Below are 19,702 nucleotides of genomic sequence, written 5' to 3'. Positions count from 1 at the left end.
CCCTTTTCGTTTCGCATAAAAAAAAAAATTTTAAAAAATTTTTTAAAAAGTGGCACCATGGCACCAAATGGATGAACGCATGGCCATGCCCAAGCCTAAATGCTCACATAATCTTAACAATGCATCTGGGAAAAAGGTATTCATGATACAGATCACATAGCATAGCAGCACTATTCATAGACACATATTGGCTCAAATTGGAGTTTTAACGAGGAAGTTGTGATTTGCGGAAGTGCTGTGACACAATCATAATTTGGGAGAAGTCAAAATTTAAAATACCCCAAGTCAAACCTTCCCACACCCGTACTTGGTGAGTCCTAAGTCTGATCAGTTCAAGTCCCACAAATATTCTCTTCATTCCCCCACATAAAGTCCCACAAACTCATCATAATTCCCAAACCCGTCAAAACCTCATTAAAACCATATAGACCTGTTCACAGGTCCAAAGCATCAACTTCTTTACGCTGAAAACAAAATAGTTCCTTCTTTAGACTTGTTCATATGCTTCTCTAGTAGAACATATTCGAAAATTAGCCCAATTGGAGAAACATAAACACCTCAAACCCCAGTTGGAGGATGAACAGCTCATCTCAGTTTGGTACTCATTGTTATGCACGGATTTGTCTTTTCATGCGAGTTTCTGTTGCAATTTCCACCTCTATTCCTTCACGAAAGTTGTTGCTGAGGTCGAGTGCTACAAGATATCCAAACATCAAGGCAATCGGAGATGTCTATCTACCTTAAATCGTGTTCAAGGTGAGACTAGTGTTCTCTTACTCTTCCTGTTTGCTGGTTCCACACTAGTGTGAACTTATTCACGCTTGCATGTTGCCTTCCTCTGCTCTAATGGAATATTACCCTTCATCAACCCAGACCTCTACCCTTTGTTTTGGTACTCACACTCCAATTCTTTAGATGTGTGGCTTTCGTTCATCTCCACAAAAATTAACGTAGGAAACTTGATCCATGTTCGCTTCGTTGTGTTTTTGTGGGTTATGCCACTCATCAAAAAGGCTATTGCTATTATAACCCTCCTACCCGACGTACCTATGTCACTTTTGATGTGACCTTTCTGGAATCTGAGCTGTTCTTCCATGACCCATCATCCAATTCTACGCTTAAGAGGGAGATATGAAGTGAAGAGCAGAATTGAAGCAACTTTGAAAATGAGAAATTCTCCTATGTACAGAAATGATCGATCGTCCCGAGTCTAGAGCACGAGATTACTTTCATAGCAATCAATCGCCTGACCCACCTAATCCCTGTGAAGATATTTCTAATATGAGTCCCACACCTACAAACAATACAAAACAACAAGATGAAGACCCCCTCTCTAACTCAACAATACCAAAAGACCAATCTCCTAAGAATATCCCTGAGGTAACTACTCCTACTACACTTGTGAATTTAGAGGATAAATATATTGGGTACCAATTACCTTTCAGGCAGAATTGTGGAAAGCCACCAAATCATTATTCACATGATATTGGCAAGACATCAAAGTATCCAATTGCGAATCATGTATCCACTGAGAAGCTGTCTGAACCACTCAAGGCCTTTGTGCATCAATTGTCTGCTGTTCATATCCCAACCAAGGTTGCTGAAGCATTTAAAGATCCTAAGTGGGTTCAAGCTATAAAGGATGAGATGAAAGCTCTTGAGAAGAATCAGACTTATACACTGGAAACTTTACCACGAGGAAAAAAGACTGTCGGATGTAGATGGGTGTTTACCATAAAACACAACGTTTTTGGATCTATCGAGCGATACAAGGCAAGATTTGTGGCGAAAGGGTACACACAGACTTATGATGTAGATTATGAAGAAACCTTTGTACCAGTTGAAAAACTGAACGTAGTCGGAGTCTTACAGTCCCTTGCAGCTAATTTGGACTGACCACTACACCAGTTTGATGTAAAGAATGTCTTCCTACATAGAGAACTCACGGAGGAGGTGTATATTGACACTCATCCTGGATATAATACTACTCAGACTGGAACAGTATGCAAATTACGAAAAGCGTTGTATGGACTGAAACAATGACCACGTGCATGGTTTGGACGGTTCACCGTGGCAATAAAGAACAATGGTTTCAGACAGTGTAACTCATATCATACTTTGTTCTTGAAACATCAGAAAGGGAAGGTAACAGCTTTAATAATCTATGTTGATGACATGATTATTACTGGGACTGATAAACATGAAATAATCTATGTGGAAACTTTACCACGAGGAAAAAAGACTGTCGGATGTAGATGGGTGTTTACCATAAAACAAAACGTTTTTGGATCTATCGAGCGATACAAGGCAAGACTTGTGGCGAAAGGGTACACACAGACTTATGATGTAGATTATGAAGAAACCTTTGTACCAGTTGAAAAACTGAACGTAGTCGGAGTCTTACAGTCCCTTGCAGCTAATTTGGACTGACCACTACACCAGTTTGATGTAAAGAATGTCTTCCTACATAGAGAACTCACGGAGGAGGTGTATATTGACATTCCTCCTGGATATAATACTACTCAGACTGGAACAGTATGCAAATTACGAAAAGCGTTGTATGGATTGAAACAATGACCACGTGCATGGTTTGGACGGTTCACCGTGGCAATAAAGAACAATGGTTTTAGACAGTGTAACTCAGATCATACTTTGTTCTTGAAACATCAGAAAGGGAAGGTAACAGCTTTAATAATGTATGTTGATGACATGATTATTATTGGGACTGATAAACATGAAATATCTCAGCTACATGACTATTTGGCTACTGAATTTGAGATGAAGAATCTAGGTGGACTCAAATATTTCTTGGGGATTGAGGTGGCCCGATCACAACAAGGCATATTGCTCTCTCAAAAGAAATATGTCTTGGAATTGTTGACCGACGCATGAATGGTAGATTGCAAACTTGTAGACACTCCTATTATTCAGAATCATCATCTTAGAGAATACTCAAATCAAGTTCCAACTAACAAAGAAAGATACCAAAGGTTAGTGGGAATATTGATCTACTTGTCTCATACTCAGCCAGACATTGCTTATGCGGTGAGTGTCGTCAGTCAATTTATGCATTCTCTGAGTGAAGACCACATGAATGCAGTTATTCGGATACTTAGATATTTGAAGTCTGCACCCGAAAAAGGACTTATGTTCTCAAAACATGGTCATCTGAATATTGATGGTTACACAGATGTAGATTGGGCAGGAAGTATAACAGATAAGAAATCCACATCCGGTTACTTCATATTCATGAGAGGTAATTTGGTTACATGGAGAAGCAAGAAACAGAAGGTGGTCGCCTTATCCAGTGCAGAAGCCGAGTTCAGAGGTACGACTAAAGGAATTTGCGAACTCATTTGGTTAAAGAGGTTGCTTACTAAACTTGGGTATATACCTACATCTGTAATGAATCTCTTTTGTGATAACAAGGCTGCAATAGCTATTGCACAGAATCCAGTTCAAGATGATCGTACCAAACATGTTGAGGTAGATCGACACTATATCAAACAGAAGCTCGAAGCTAAAGTGATTCAGTTTCCTTTCGTAAAGTCTAAGGATCAATTGGCGGCTATTTTGACAAAGGCAATTTCCAGTAAAGTGTTCCACAATTCACTGGACTAGTTGGGCATTGGCGATATCTATGCACCAACGTGAAGGGGAGTGTTGGCGTGACTTGTGGACCATTGACTTTCTTGCTTTACACACCAAGGATTCCCATTATAATTATAGTTGATTTACTTTAATTCCTGATTTCCTACTATAAATAGAAATATGAATTTTTTATTCACTTGCCCATTAAAATTCCGTTATATTATAAATATGACCTCATATAAGGAGAAGAATACAAAGAAAATTCCCACAAACAAATATTCTCTCATAGTTCTCATATTTTAGCATAGGACTTCTCTCAGTTTCCAAGGGGGAATTCTAGGGCCGGTCTTGTCACTAACAGCTTCACTTTGTGCCAAACCATCCAACAAGCTCAAGTGGTCCAAGACACACAAATTCACACGACTTGAGGAATGGGTTGTGGTGTCGTATATGGATTTAGAAGGACCACTGGACACTCTAAAAGTAACAGAGGTTTTGGGTGCTCAAAAGCACCAAAATCCAGGCCCATTCTTCTTGAGTCCAGTCACATGGGTAGGCATGAGAGAAAAAAGCCATGGTGGCACTTCCTTTTGACAGTTGTTTACACACAAACCCTCTTTGGCACCCTCCCTTGATAGCTCCTTATGAACTAGCCAAAACTCAAACAATAAGGGCATACAAATAACCAAGTATGATTATTTAATCTTATGCCTAGTTCACACCTCACCGTTTTACAAACTTGAGAAGAGGAATGGAAGGAAATAGAATGGACTTTGCTAGGAAAATAAAACCTGGGAGATTCAACCCTTGGAAGCTAGAGGAATAATCTCTGACTTCTCTCTTTATTTGGGTCCCTATGAATCACTAAGTCCAAGTACTTTCACTTTTGATCTTAGATGAGAATGTAGGGAGAAGAAAGAGGTTAGAAGATTGCTATGAGTGGAAACTTATTAGGATTTGACTAGGGGGGAATTTCATGAATATATCTAACTTATGTAACCTCAAACCCTTATAAATTGAGAATTTGTAAAGAGGAAGAGAGAACTTATTAGGATTTGACTAGTCTGGACACAGGATAAGAGGGGGGATTGGGGTAAGAGAGGCACACACGTACTACTTACGCTAGGTCTTTGATTCATTCTCAACACCTTTCAAGCCATAAAGGAACAATTTTGGAGCTTCTAGAAGCACATTCATGCAAAGTCCAAACTTCTCTCATCTTCTTTCATACTACCTTTTTAAATCACCGAAGCCAATCTCATTAAGCAACATCTCAAGTCCTTAACCACCACCAAATTCCTCAAAAAATACTCCAAAATCTCAAGTATTGCTAAAAAAAGGAACCCTTTCCAACAACAAGAAAGCCACTCCGAGCTTCATTAAACATTCTTATGCAAAGCCTCTGGTTTTCCATGTCTCTACCATTTAAATAACCAAATTCAACATCTTAAATCACTATCTCATTCCCTTAAATACCACTAAAATAGCTCACAAAACACTCTAATTGATCTCAACCATTACCTAAAGGGGAAACATTTTCACGCTGCTACCAGTCGTCTTTAGCTACTGTAAGCACCCAAAACTCAAGCTTCCCACATCTTTTAACCCACCAAAGCCACCATGCTCATAACCTTACCCATTACAAAGCTCTTAAATCCCAAGCACAACCAAAGGAAAAGTTATTTCATGCGAACATTCCGTGTTGCTAAATTTGGGGATTTTTAGTTCACACACCAAAAGCCTCTCATGATAAAACTAAGCAAATATTGATTCAAATGAGCCACTAGAGATAAGGTGATCTTGCCATTACATCCCAATGAGCGATTGAACATTATTAAAGCACTCCCTAACTGTATGTAAGGCCACTATAGTATGATGGACTAGGCATCCCTAACTACTATTGTTTTTTACTTCCCCAAAAAGGTCTTTGGCAATCTGAATGCTATGCTTCTACTTCTGCTTTTCTGTTTGGATACATGGTAACATGTCCCCCGTATTTGGCTAGGGATGAGCTAACTTTTTCGAGCGGGGGAACATTCCAATTTCAATGTAATCTCCAACCCAATGGGGGTAAAAGCCAAATTTCCAGTTTTTAGTCTGAATTCATCTCCAACCCATGTCATGGGGCTAAAAACCTGCCCTAGCAAATAAGGTGGGCTAAATTTTATATAGCATTTAAGTTGTTGTGTGCATTTTAATTTAATGTTGTTGTACTCGTTTTCATGTTAAGTGAAATTATATTATGCTTTGAAATTTCAATTTTTTTAGGTTAAAAATGTTCAAAAAATTATATCACGAAGGTTTAAATAAAAATAATATCAAGAAAAATTAACTACAAAAAAGGATTTAACAATTCTTAAACAATTTAATAAAGCCACCAACTCAGGGGTGGAGGAAAAAACTGTTTAAATCAGAACAATACATGAATAGTTTTGTTTTAAAAGGAAAAAAATTGGGTTTAGCCTCATTTGAGTTGGAAATGGCCTGAAGCTCAAAACTCTTTCAAGTGTTTTGGGTATAATGCTAGAAACTCATACACATTCGGAAGTTAGAGCTCGACTCATCCTTACGGTGTCAAGTTCACTGCAGCGCTATAAAGATATATATATTTTGGTCAGGAGCGCTACAAGATTTTAACTATAAATGAAGGGCAACTATAATAAAACTCTATTATTTAAATGACTTATTTCTCCGAATTGCAAGAATTTCATCTTCACCGAATTGCAAGAATTTCATCTTCACCATGTCTGTTTTAGCTTCAATGGTAATTATATTGTTTATTATTTATCAAGGCCAATATTTATTTGTCAAATTCAAAATTTTCACTTGTTTGTGCTGCAGCATGGCACACTATACATATTGTATCATATTCAGCATGTGTCTAAACGTGCAATATAGGAGTCAAACTCTCAAGAGTCTAATAATGACCCCAATACAAAGCCATATATCCCAAGCTTACTGTCCCTTCTCAATGGCACCATGACATCCTAGGGAACTCTTGTCCTAGAAGATTCGTTTTGTAACCCTTTTCGTTTCGCATAAAAAAAAAAATAAAAATAAACATTTAAAAATGGCACCATGGCACCAAATGGATGAACGCATGGCCATGCCCAAGCCTAAATGCTCACATAATCTTAACAATGCATCTGGGAAAAAGGTATCCATGACACAGATCGCATAGCATAGCAGCACCGTTCTAATGTTGTGGGCTTGAAACTTAAAAGGCAGTGAGTCAATATTCTTGTTATTATTGTCACATCTTGACATGCGTTTAGACCTACTGGACAAAATAGGAAACCCTACATTTCTCATGTGTAGACCTCAGAAGCATCTAAATACATAGGGAAATGCAGTACAATTTCCCCCCAGCAAAATAAGAACTATAGTTGATGTGTCCTGTATGTGGAAAGCAATTCCACAGTTGAAACAAATCACCATAGTATGCTTCAAACAAAAACTGTTAAACCAACAAGGGTTCGGTATTCCGTTTACATGCATTGTGTTTCCAACGGCACAAGATTTCCAAGCACGCGAGATGAAGGCACATGTCAGTAATGGCTTCATTTGGTTCACACAGAACATTTCAGGAAGTTTAGAAGCCAGAAGGACCTGTCATCCTTGTTTCTTAAATACTAGGGCATCCCAAAGATCATCAAAACCGTACGCGTTTCACGTCGGACTGTGGAACATTTACATCATTCCCATTACCCTTGACTGACGCAGATGTTTGCCCTCGGACCTGCAGAATCAATCAAGCCAATTACCTCTTTGTTGTTAACTTCTGTTCTCAAGCTTTTAACCGTAAACAGTTATCAAAGTCCACTCCACCAGACTAAAAGAATATAGAAGAAAAGAAACCATTTCTTCGAGAAGATTACAAGTATTATTAGTTGAGAAAACATGTGACAGAGATAATAATTGCATTCTAATGGTGTGTTTGACTGAGATTTCAAAAACTATTTTTAAATGCAGTGTTCAAACTATTCAATTGGAAGTTTCCAGTTGTTTAATAGTTGTATGATTTCTGAATTGAAAAGTGAAAACATATTTTGATATTTTCGGTTTGTTTTCACGAAATTAAACAGAGAAAACTGTTTTTGAATTCAAGCAAGGGGAACTGCTAATTGGCATTCCTTTTTTTATTGATCACATGCTTCTTATTTTGATATTTCTATGGATGGGAGGTCAGAGGTGATGACTTCAACACTTGACCTTGATTTAATACTTATATGTGTCAAAAAGTGGAAAAAGATGCAATTGTGCACATGAGAACATGTTTTTTTTGCTTTCTCTAATTGCCTAAGTCACCTATGGGAATCTGTTTCTCAGTATGCCCTCAACTATGTATTTTTTTATTCACTTGGATGTTGAACATTTATGGGACACACTTACAGTTTCATCTGGAACAACAGCATATCTCTCTGATGGTGACACCCAAGTTTTCCCTGTTCAAGGGAAGCAGAAGAATGAATGCAAAGATCTAACAGTATCAATAACATGTTTTTCACATCATACGTACATAGGAGAATTTTCAAGTGAGAATGACGTAGGCATGCAATGAAGGGAGGAAAGTACCTGTTGCTGGATCAACTTTTGAAGATTCTATCTGTAGCCCGGTAGATCCATCAGCACTCAAAGACTCTATAATTGTTGGAACATTCCTTCAGTCCAAAATATAAATCATCAGTTTTGAGACTTCAAAAATGAAAGTTGACATAAGAGATAATGCCAAAGATGAAAGTTGACATGCAAAATTGCCTAATTCAACCTGGATGAACCTCCCATGGTACACCCAGTTATTCATAGACTCACGGGTGCAAGACATGACTACAGGAAAGAGCAATTTTAATGTTGAGCAAGAACCCCAAAGTGCGCAAGCTATGCATCGTTGGATTGATATTGGTCTCCATGTTTATTTTGATCTATCCAAGAAAGGATACAAAAATGCATAACAATTACCAGAATCAGATGGCAACAAGCACTAGCCGAGACTAATACTACGATACAGACTGATCCTAGATTCTGCCTGGAATAAGCAATCAAGCATTGAAGGATTACCGAATGAGTAACTTTAAGTGTTAGATTTCAGAGAGACAGACCAGCGGCCCACTATTCATGAGTTGAACACTTCTCCATACGTCTGTTATTTCCATAACTACCCTACTCATACACAGAATTGATATTTGTTGAGGATAGGTTTAGATGAGAAGAAGAGAATCACTGTATTATCACACAAATGAAAAGAGTACACTGGTTAAATAGAATTCCAACATATAAACTTCCCAAGCAATCAGCTCTATAAATCAACCTTTAAAAAGCTAACAGCCTTCAATTAAGCTAAGAGCCTACATTAAGGACAATATCACAAATCTGAAGCCTGTCAACAAGTAGTTCTACATTTTGCCACTCCCTATCGTATCACAACTCTTCTTAGTGCATTGTTGATTTGATTTAATGATAATGATAATCTTACAAGTCCTAAAGAAGAAAAAAGTTTCATCATTTGACTCTCCTATATAAATTTCAAGAATCTTAAGGTTTTTATATGCTTCTTGTCCTTGACAACATAGTATCCCTGAGCTGAAGTTGACCAACAGTTTTGTTTAAGAATCTGTATTTCATGATTTAAAAACCAATTTTTGGATGCTGTACGTGGGGATTCAGGAACCTACAAGTTATCCCAACATCTGCAAAACTCACAGACCTGGAACATCTTATGCAAGTATCAGAGAAAAATAGCACAGTGGCCATCACATTTGTTAAGTTTGTTGCTTTACTACTGTTCCCAAAAGCTTACACTAGTAGGATGTGGATTGAAAATTATCTTTCATCCTAACATGTATGAAACAATACATGGTGCAGAAACATTCAGATGTCAAGATGTAAATTACCGGTCAATTGATTCTCCATGCCCAAGCTGTCCATTTGTACCCCTCCCCCAGGAGAACACATTTTGTCTTTCAGTAACAGCAAGCGTGTGTCTCCATCCACATGTTATTTGAACTACTTTCTGCAAATCCAAAATGCTTACCATTAGACATCAAAAAATTATCTCAGATAAGGATTCAAAAGAAGAAAATCTCCACAGAACTGTATATCAATATCATGGGCTATCTTAATTAATTTGGGGAGATACAGTAGTAATAAGAATGTGCCTGGTCATGAGGAAATTTAACTTGCACAGGAGAACAGTGATCAATATTGTCCCCAACTCCAACCTGTCCAAACTACACACAAAATGGAAAAAGGTAAATAACTAACGAGAAGGGAAATGAGGAACAAGACTTGCTAAAGAAGATGAAGTGAAAAAGAAAATAAAAGGTAGGCACAAGTTTTCCAGTGGCCTACATAAGAAAGTAAAAAAGACATCTACCAAGTCGTAGGAATTTGAGTTTATGTTTGGAAAGAGAAATTGTGCAATAAGACGTTTTTCAAGGCCCATGTTCATCTAAGAAACAATTATTTATGAACCAGGAAAAATTAGTTAAAGGTAGAAATTAAGGGAACAAAGACAAGCAACCTTATTCCAACCCCAGCCATACAGTTTTCCATCAGACGTGAGTGCCATAGTATGCCTCCAACCGCCAGCCGTCTGGTAAGATTCAAGGCAAGAAGCGATTAACACAAAGGACTACAAAGAAACAGTTGCATCCATCATATCTAAGTCAATATCTATCCAACACCAGTTACTCTAATAAATGCTTCATACGTTAATTGAATGTAATCCGCTGCATAATCTAGCAGACGAAAAAAGATATTTCCTGAAATTAATCCGGTCAGAATTATGTACAAGTGCGTGCATACACACACACAGTCTACTGCTTTCGCCTTTGTTTTTACTTTAGTTAGCAAGGAGAAGAATGATGGGCAACCAATGGTTGCAGAACCAAAACATTGCGACCCTCGCCCCCGCAGACACCCTAGGGACATACAGTTGGAGATGCATGGGTTCGGCACTGTCGTGGAGTAGTCTGGTCCCCACACATCCTAGAAGAAGGGGATACTGTCGGATGGGGAGCTTATTTGGTTGTATCAATAATTAACTCTGACATTTGGTTGTTCCAGTTTAGCAGTTAATGTTAACCAAAAACCTGAAGGAGTTTGGTTCGCAGGAAGGAATTTATGGGCAATCAATTCAAATGTTTTTTTTCTTACCACGAAATCAATTATCTTTAACGAAGATGCCAGCTTCAGCTGGCATAGAATCTTGTTTTGGTACAAGGACATGGAAGTGAATCCCATCAAGGTTCAAGAGTTTCACAATGGGGAATAGTTATACCTCCTGTCCTGCGGCACAGGAGGACAGTTTTTTACTAAGGGTTAATCGTTTTATTAGTCCCTGAACTTAGACCCGCTTTGCATTTGAGTACCTCAATTTCCAAAATGGTTCCTGTGGTCCGTCAACTTCAGTTTCGTTAGGACAAATGGTCCTGCCGTCAATTTTGTTAACTTTTCTGTTAAATGCAGGGGCAAAATGGTATTTTTGTATCAAAATTGATAAAAATATGAATAAAAAATTAAAAAACTAAAAAATTAAAATTAAACTCTCACTCTCCCCTTCTATCCCAATTTCTACTCCCCAAAACTTGATTTATCTTTTTTTTTTTTTTTTTTGGTTTTTTTATTTATTTTCTTTTATTGTTATTTTAAAGATATAATTTTTTATTCATTTTTTTGGTTTTAACATAAAAATACAATTTTGCCCCTGCATTTAACAGAAAAAGTTAACAAAATTGACGGTAGGACCATTTGTCATAACGAAAGTGAAGTTTAAGGACCGCGGGAACCATTTTGGAAATTGAGGTACTCAAATGCAAATCGGGTCTAAGTTCAGGGACTAATAAAACGATTAACCCTTTTACTAATCACCTCTCTACTAGTTATCTATTTCTGGAGAAACTACGATATTGAGGTAATGTCATACTTTACAGCAGCATCCTTCAGATTTAACTTTCAACCACATAAGTCTTGCTGTCTAAACCATTCCATTAGCCTCCATTCTATATTTGTTCATTTAGCTCCCAGTGTGATCCTATAACATTGTTGCATATTATGATATGTGCATCTTTCAACTACAACAAAATTTTGTTTTTGGAATGATAACAGAGTCAACATATATAATAAAATTATATCCTGCTTTCTAATGAGTTGTCCCAGGCATGCGATAATACTGAATGTGCACGTCTCAGAGGCAATTAAAGGAAAAAGTTTTTACAGGCATCACATGTCAACTACTGACAATATCAAGATCGCACAATCAGTAATTAGGCAAAGAGGTCAACTAAATGACTAGATGCGCTTTGGAAAAACTGATACATGTCCATGCCAACCATGTGTCTGAAAAAAGCATACATACGTCTGAGTATTCGTATTCTATTCAATACTCCAAATGAATGTGCACGCGACAATATGACTCATCTGAAATGATTCAAAGCCAGAATTCATCTATGTACCCATTTTTCCATCAGTTTTTTGTTTTCCTTTTAAAGTCTCATGGGATAGCTTTTCATACTAGTTAGTTTGTTAGATTGGCTATTAGAAAATCAATGGACACCGAAAGCTTAAGCAGTTAGGAAATGGGCCAACCTATAGCAAGTTAACAACCCCCCCTCACTTACAGTAACGTCCGCAGAGAGAGAGAGAGAGAGAGAGAGAGACACACACACACACACACAGAGCAACAAATAGTTGAGAAATGGAGATGATAAATGTCAAACTCTGATACCATACTAGACAACCACAGACCCCAAAAAGGAATGAGAATACAATGCAATACAATATAACAAATAACAAGGCAGGAAATTACTACCAAGGTTGCTGAAATCTTAAAAGAAATCAAGAAATGATTACATTAGATTGTAAAAGCTAAGAGATCACCTCACAAATAAAGTTGTTACTCAAGGCTTCTAGCTTGTGAGGAACAAGGTGATCCTCAAAATCCCCATGTCCAAGTTGACCATATTTGCTCCACCCATATGTGTATAATCGACCCAATGAGGAAACAGATATTGTGTGCCGCCATCCACATGCAACCATAACCATCTTCTCACTCTGTATTTTTTAAAAGTATCAAGTTGATCTTTTATGCAACCAAGAAAGCAAAGGCAATAGAGGGATTTGAACCAAGTAGAATGTAGAATTTGAAAGATAACAGAATCTTTATGAAGAGCAGCTCATAATAAATCTATCGTCAAGAACACCTAGGATTTGATGAAAGGAGTTTTTAATCGGTAACATAACGAGTTTAGAAAGAAAAAAAAAAACTGAAAAGAAAAGCCTCCAACTACAACCTGTGAGGATACAAAATAAAATCATCACATGGGAACTTCATAGAGCAGGGTAAACTGGAATTGCCAGGGCCTGCTAGGTTAGTTTTTTGTTTTTATTATTATTTGAAGATAGAGAAGGAAAATGGGAGAATAGAGAGAATAGAGATGATGGATGTGAACGAGAGAGGAGAAAATGTATACAGAACAATGCATTAAACAAAACCTAAAGAGGAAAAAATAAAAACAATTTTACATAGTTTTCTTTTAGTTTTAGTTCTATGTATCTCATCTCATTTCTTATTCATATCTCACAAATATGAATGCTTTTCAGGGGAGCTTTTACATTGTCCTATGGCACATTGGCTTCATAACGTTATGTAAATTCCGTTTGTACCTTATTTTATGTTAATATCATTTTGTTTCTTAGTCATCCCTATACTTAATAGCATAGACGCTGGCTTTAAATCAAATAAAGTAAATAAAACCAGATCTTAGACATACATTAACCATAGAAACCTTCTCCGGAACCAAGCGATCGTTCCTGTCACCTAGGCCCAAGTTTCCATATCGGCCCCAACCCCATCCATAGAGTGATCCATCTTCTGTGACAGCTGCAGTATGTTCAGCACCAGCAGCAACCATTTTGACAGATATTCCCTGCAACAAAATACAAGAAAGTCATTGCATAAACCATTTCAAGGAAATATGAATGTTTATTAGAAATAACATCAAGGTTGAATTATAAGAAATTGACAGTAAAGACATCCATCAGAGCTCCTAACCACTAAAGATTGATTACAAAGAAAGGAATGTCACTAAGGTTCTTTGACAATGATGCACATAAGAATGCCAAAAATCTAACTCATGGCCATTAGAAATCTACTTCTCCACCTTGTTTAAAATGTTTTGGTTGTTTCTTTCCATTAAAATTGTTCAAAAATTAGCTTAACTGCACACTCCAAAGAGTATTTGTCTTCTTAAAAATCCCAACACCCATATCATCCACAACCTTCAAAGAATACCAACTTATTGGCATAACTCACGCCATCCCAAACACTTTAAGTAACCTGACCCAAAGTTCCACAGTGTGTGATCAAAAGTAAATCAATTCATGGGAGCTCTATGTTGACAATTTGACCAATCCAAGAGGGATAGATGCAAGAACACTGATCATAACCCCAAACCAAAAAAAAATTAGAATATGAAACCCGACTAGACTTTTAGGCCATTAACTGCCACACTATGAGGCACCAATGATGTGACTGAAAATGACTGACGAGTATGTGACAAAAGGTGAGAAAATGGAAGCCAATCAATAGTTGGCAAAGAAATTAGTGGAAAAGTTGAACTTTCTGGACATCCAATAGATCCCTAGAGAAGATAATGTCAAAGCAGATGGCCAGGCATCTTCAGTGTCAAAGGATTGGTAAAACTTGATCAGGATCATTCCAATAGAACTGTTACATTTGAATGGATTCAGTTATTCGATATCTTAAGAAAGGAATGGAGCCAAACTAACAAATCAAGGCAAGAAAATTAAGAACGGCGCACTACCATTATGAATCACCAACTCTGAGACACACAGCAACAGAAAAAGAAAAACAAAATAGAAAAACCAATCATAACTTGGCAATCCAAAGCATTGCACAACCCTAGTTCCACTAGAACGAGTTACCCAAGCCAATAGAACAAGGAGTCCTATAACATACACAGATAGGACTCAAATTACAAAACAGGAAACTTAATCCCAGAGGACCGACCGTCCAGTTTGTACAGAGTGCCACAAGCTTCACAAACACATCTGCCCATCCGGTCACCCCATTGCCACCGACCAGTCCCCGGATATTCTCCACGCATTTGAAAACTAATTTGAGCCACTATTTCAACAAAGGTAGGCAATAATTTAGGCAATTAGTAATTGTTTTACCCACAAGACAAATGGGATTTGTTGTTCATTAGCTTGTGCAATATTTATTGTAATATGCTTAATGAGCTCAAAAGAACATCAACATTAAGAAGAACCAATTTCTACTCCTTTTTCTGGCTGATTCTGCTCAATTGGTGCTCTCTATGCTTTCCTAATTTCTTTGGAGGGATAAGGTTCGGTATGGTACGCTGACAATGTAGTCTTTGGATATTCAACACTTTGGTTACTGAAATCTCTCTGACCTGATTCTTCTAAAGCTTTTACGGGTTCCAATATCAATCCTCATAGAACTGAATGATTACCCATATGGCTGCATAATGTATATCATTCAAGGTTCCCCTCCCCCATCATGAAATATAAGACAATATCTAGGGACTCCATGATATAGACTGAAGAACTCAATCTTTAATTATTACTAAACTACACATATAGGCAGGGATCACCAATGTCTCAGGTAAAGAATAAAAAAAAGAACAAAGGAAATAACCTACAATACCTGAAACGCTTGAATCTTCTGTGGCACAAGAGAGTCTTCTGTGGTGCCAAGACCAAGTTGACCATTTTGATTCCGCCCCCAACTTGAACAACCAAAAACAAATCATTAGATTAGTATGCGTATAACCCTTGGATGACTTTTACCCAGCTCAAAGGAGTGGGAAAGACAAGGGCAACGGGACAAAGGAGAATATTGATAGCAAAACATGTGGCCACTTTGGTGTTGAGTCGATAGTTCAACGACATTGTAACTTAAAACTCAAGTTACAACTCAAACAATAGAATTGTGTGTGTGTGTGTGTGTGTGTGTGTGTGAGAGAGAGAGAGAGAGAGAGAGAGAGAGAGAGAGAGAGAGAGAGAGAGAGAGAGATTACAAAACACAACTAACCTTTGCACCTCACCTTCCATCGTCACTGCCAAACAGTGGCTGTCCCCACAAGCAATTTGCCTTATCCTCAGACCATATAATGCCTTTATCGGCTGAGGTGTAAACAAGTCACTGGAATTACCATGACCCAACCTCCCAAAGTCACCCCTGGAAAATAGCAAAACCTAGATACTTATGAAGCTACAAGAAAGCCAGAAAAGAACTGAACCATAATAATTCAGTTAACTGAGTGATGTCCTCATTACAAATGCATCCAGTCAGCATAAATAACAACAAAACTTTTGTACGCAACTGATGTCACTCTGCTCCATAGGATTTATTCAGCCTTAATACTATATGTTCTTATATTTAAATTAATCATGAACAAAGTGATTCAAATGAGTAGTTGAGAAATAGGACAAGAATAAAAGAAAATGAAATCAAACAGAAATGGGAGTATGAGCACTGGCGCCTATGAAATGTTGTGGTTAATGGTGTTTGAATTAATAAAAAACAAAAAATTGAAAAAATAGTAATAACAGTTGTATTTCTCACAAGATACTCTACGACCAAGTTTTGAAAAAGGACAAGCATAAAAAGAAAACATTAAAAAAAAGTTGGAAGAAGAGAACAAACCATCCCCAACTATATGCTTGTGTACGTGAGTCAGAGTAAGCAATTGTATGATCAGCTCCACAAGTAACAGATACTATTTCATGGCCATCCAATGCACTCAAATGTGTCGGTGAAAGTCGATCTTCAGCATCACCATGGCCTAACTGCCCATCCTCTCCTCGTCCCCAGGAGCAAAAAACATTTTCAGCTGTGCATTACGAACAGAATCATTATTGTCCCCACTCCCAATATGTGCCTATATTAGATTTGCACAATGACCTCAACGAAATTTCCAAATAAAAGGAACAACAGCAATAGCTAGCAAAGTAGCTACAAAGTATATCTAAAGTAATCAACCTAAAAGAGTTATGACCGTTACAGAGTAAAGCTAAGATTGCCTAAGAAGCAGATGTTGGCATATATGCCTATGAGAAAATGGATGGTGTCAACCCCCATTGCAGGTCTGGGAGGGTCAGATCAATGCAATGGTCCTGCTTCACAGCTGAGACCACCAAGTTGAATGTAGCAAAGGTATTTGCTTGTTTCTTTTTTCTTTTTCTTTTTTTTTGTCTTTTGGGTAACAAACAACTTTAAGTTTGCACAAGGCTTACCCTTATTAGCATATATTCATATAAGGAAGCAAAATTTCCAAAGATCAAGTCGAACCGGGGGTTTAAAAGAACGGAACGAACGTGCTTTTGTTAACTTGCTTCATAAGAAACTACATAGCCCTACTTTTTAAAATTTTTTTCTCCAATAAGAAAACAGAGAACTGGCAAACACTTGAATATGTTAGATGAAGTCATTGGTGGTGGGGGAGACTTATCAAACACAGAGAGAGTAGGGATTGTGAATCGAATCATGGGTGTTTTACTATTTTCCCAGCAGCCAAACAAAGAATAAGGAAAAGTGTAAAAGGGCAAGTAGAAAGAAAACAAATAAATAAGGGAAAAAGAGAAATGAGGAGGAGATAGGAAGCTTAGCTTACAAAGAAGAGCAACAGAGTGACTGGCACCAGCGGAGATGAGAAGGACACGGCGGATTGGAGCACCACTGACTTCGCTGGCTTCCTCTTCTGCCATTTTCTCTCAATCTCTCTCCACAGTTCAAAATTCCCACAAAAAAAATGATAGAGATAGAAAAGGAGTCCAAAAGTCTCCTCCAACTCCAACTGGGGAGGACTTAAGAAGAGAGAGAGAGAGAGAGAGAGAGAGAGAGAGAGAGAGAAACAAAAAAAGGGGTTAGGAATTTGCTTGTGCAGAAGAAAGAAATAATATATAAAAAAGTAATAAATTTGGACAAGTGAGTGAAATGGGAGGGACGATTGTGGGTCCCAGTTTCTATTTATAGTGACAGGGATTGGACATGTGCTGTTCTTCCTTGTTACAGGGAGGCTCACAGTTTCAGTGAGTACTTACTGATGGCAGAGACTTAGAGAAATAGAAGATAAACTGAATTTGTGTGAAAGGGAAATAATGAGGAACGGAAACAACGGCATTCATTGCGGACGGCCCTACCCACCCCTCTGCATTCTCAACCGCACACCTGTTTTTCTATTTGATTTCAATTTTCAATAGGAACTCAACTGCCACACTTCAAGTTTGGTCTCTTCTACATTTGAAAAGTTTGTGTCTACGGACAGTTAAAAGCAACTTTAATGGTTGTAGGTAAATTTAGGGGTATAAAATCACATTTACATGAGGATTATTAGCCTCTTCATATGCACGGAGGCTTTTTATAATCACACGTGCTGCGCGACTTTAAAAACTTTTTATTTATATATTTTTTTAATTGTGTTTTTTTAGATGATCATTTTTAAAAGTTTTCCTTTTATTATTCGTATTTCTCTGGATCTCGTTTCAACAGTTTAAGTGTAATAAAAGAAAAAAATACAATTGGAAAAATAAATAAATAAAAACTTTTAAAGGCGCAGTGTTCGTGATCAGTGGCGGAGCTAGGATTCTTAGTATGGAATGACCAAAATTTCAAAATCACTTCTACTAGGTTTTTCATCTTCAAATGGGAGGGCCATCACTAATCTACTTGCAGTAATTGTATTGCTATATCATATATTTTATAATACATTACAAGAGATTAATTATTAAGTTTTTTTTTGGGGGCTGGGGGGTTGGGGGGGGGGGAGGAGGGAGGGCCAGGGCCATGGTAGGCCTTGTTGTGGCTCCGTCCCTGCTCGTGATTATAAAAAGTCTCTTGCACGAGCGGAAACGCGTGCTAAGAGGTTAGTCTAATCAATTTTAGGAGCTATGACGATTAACTTGTGTTATTGCTTTATTGTTGAACAATTGATGAAAACAAAAGTAAATTTGAAACTGGACACGGTGAAAGTGACATTTATACTATCCAAAGCAAATCCAACATTAATTGAAAAATGTCATATAATTTAAGTTAAACAGTATTTTCAATCTACACAACATTATAGCTTTAGATTATGTACATAAATATACACATATGCACATATAAAGTTAAGAATATATGCAACAATGAAGACCACTTGTGTCACCTATTTGTTTGTAATATATCTTTCACTTTTTCGTTGTGGGTATTTGTAAAGCTATTTTCTCATTAAAATTATAATTTTTTAATTATCATTATTAGTTCGAATGAAGTCGGACTTCTTTATACACCTCATTTCGAATGACCACGCCTTATTGACTAATTGAATTTTTTTTTTTATCACTATGATAATTGTATTCAGCAAACTACTTGTTTATTCCCCTCAGAATTTTTTTTATCATGGTCATCTTATAGTTTTTTTTTTTTTTTTTTTTTTGGTCTTATTGTTGCACTTGCTCTCTTGTGTAGCAGCTACCTCCATAGTTTTCTTTTGCATATGGTTTAATTAAGCCTATGTTCAATTGCAAATAAAAGATTACTTAAAATAAGATAAAATATGCAAGGGATGGTTGTGAGTTAAACACAATCTTGAAAAGAAAGATATGAGAACACCAATGCATTAGCATATTACTGATGGTACAAAAAGTTTAGACATCAAAATATTCGTATTTCATTTCTCTGAAATCTAATAACACAATATTAAAGGAAAAAATTTCACACTCCAATGACCTGGTCTTTTAGTAACATGTAATCTTCTCAATCCAACCCCATTACTTGCATCTCCAACTCAAGAAAGTATACCCTAAAATGTTGAAACAAATTAAATCAGAGACCATTAGCACCCAATACGCATTACAAAAACAATTTACAACTTAAAGTTGTGTTAAGAAATGTTCAAGATCCAATTCAAAGACCGAAGAAAATGATCCTCTGATCTCAAGATCTTCTTTCAAATCCACCATGTCCTCTCATATAAATTGTTTGACACATAAATACCATAAATAAGTACTTCCTTGTCCTATAAAAGTTTTATACTTAATTGTACAGAATTTGGTTCAAAGTAATTTTGGGGCCATAGAGAAA

The 19,702-nt window shown here is 37.1% G+C and overlaps 1 protein-coding gene across 5 annotated transcripts; it reads right to left on the bottom strand.

The window, feature by feature from the left end:
* Positions 1-6,738: 6,738 nt before the first annotated feature.
* LOC117624913 (ultraviolet-B receptor UVR8) lies at positions 6,739-17,485 on the bottom strand. 5 transcript variants are annotated; one of them, XM_034356434.1, is made up of 12 exons: positions 17,253-17,484; positions 16,286-16,472; positions 15,671-15,817; positions 15,284-15,365; positions 13,362-13,517; positions 12,469-12,642; positions 10,112-10,183; positions 9,747-9,818; positions 9,483-9,601; positions 8,167-8,252; positions 7,984-8,036; positions 6,739-7,330 (listed from the first exon to the last, which is right to left on the bottom strand). In XM_034356434.1, the coding sequence occupies exons 1-12, from the start codon at positions 17,344-17,346 to the stop codon at positions 7,244-7,246; spliced, it is 1,329 nt and encodes a 442-aa protein (XP_034212325.1). In that variant the 5' UTR covers positions 17,347-17,484; the 3' UTR covers positions 6,739-7,243. The 5 variants fall into 5 exon arrangements, with proteins under 5 accessions (XP_034212325.1, XP_034212324.1, XP_034212327.1 ...); XM_034356433.1 differs by having other exon boundaries at positions 7,984-8,041; positions 8,169-8,252; XM_034356436.1 differs by lacking the exon at positions 9,747-9,818 and having other exon boundaries at positions 7,984-8,041; positions 8,169-8,252; positions 17,253-17,485.
* Between the last annotated feature and the right edge of the window lie 2,217 nt (positions 17,486-19,702).

The sequence above is a fragment of the Prunus dulcis genome, chromosome 4 (assembly GCF_902201215.1).
Source record: "Prunus dulcis chromosome 4, ALMONDv2, whole genome shotgun sequence".
NCBI classification, from domain to species: domain Eukaryota; kingdom Viridiplantae; phylum Streptophyta; class Magnoliopsida; order Rosales; family Rosaceae; genus Prunus; species Prunus dulcis.
Note: the sequence above shows the minus strand (reverse complement) of the source record. Positions and strands in the feature narration are given on the sequence as shown.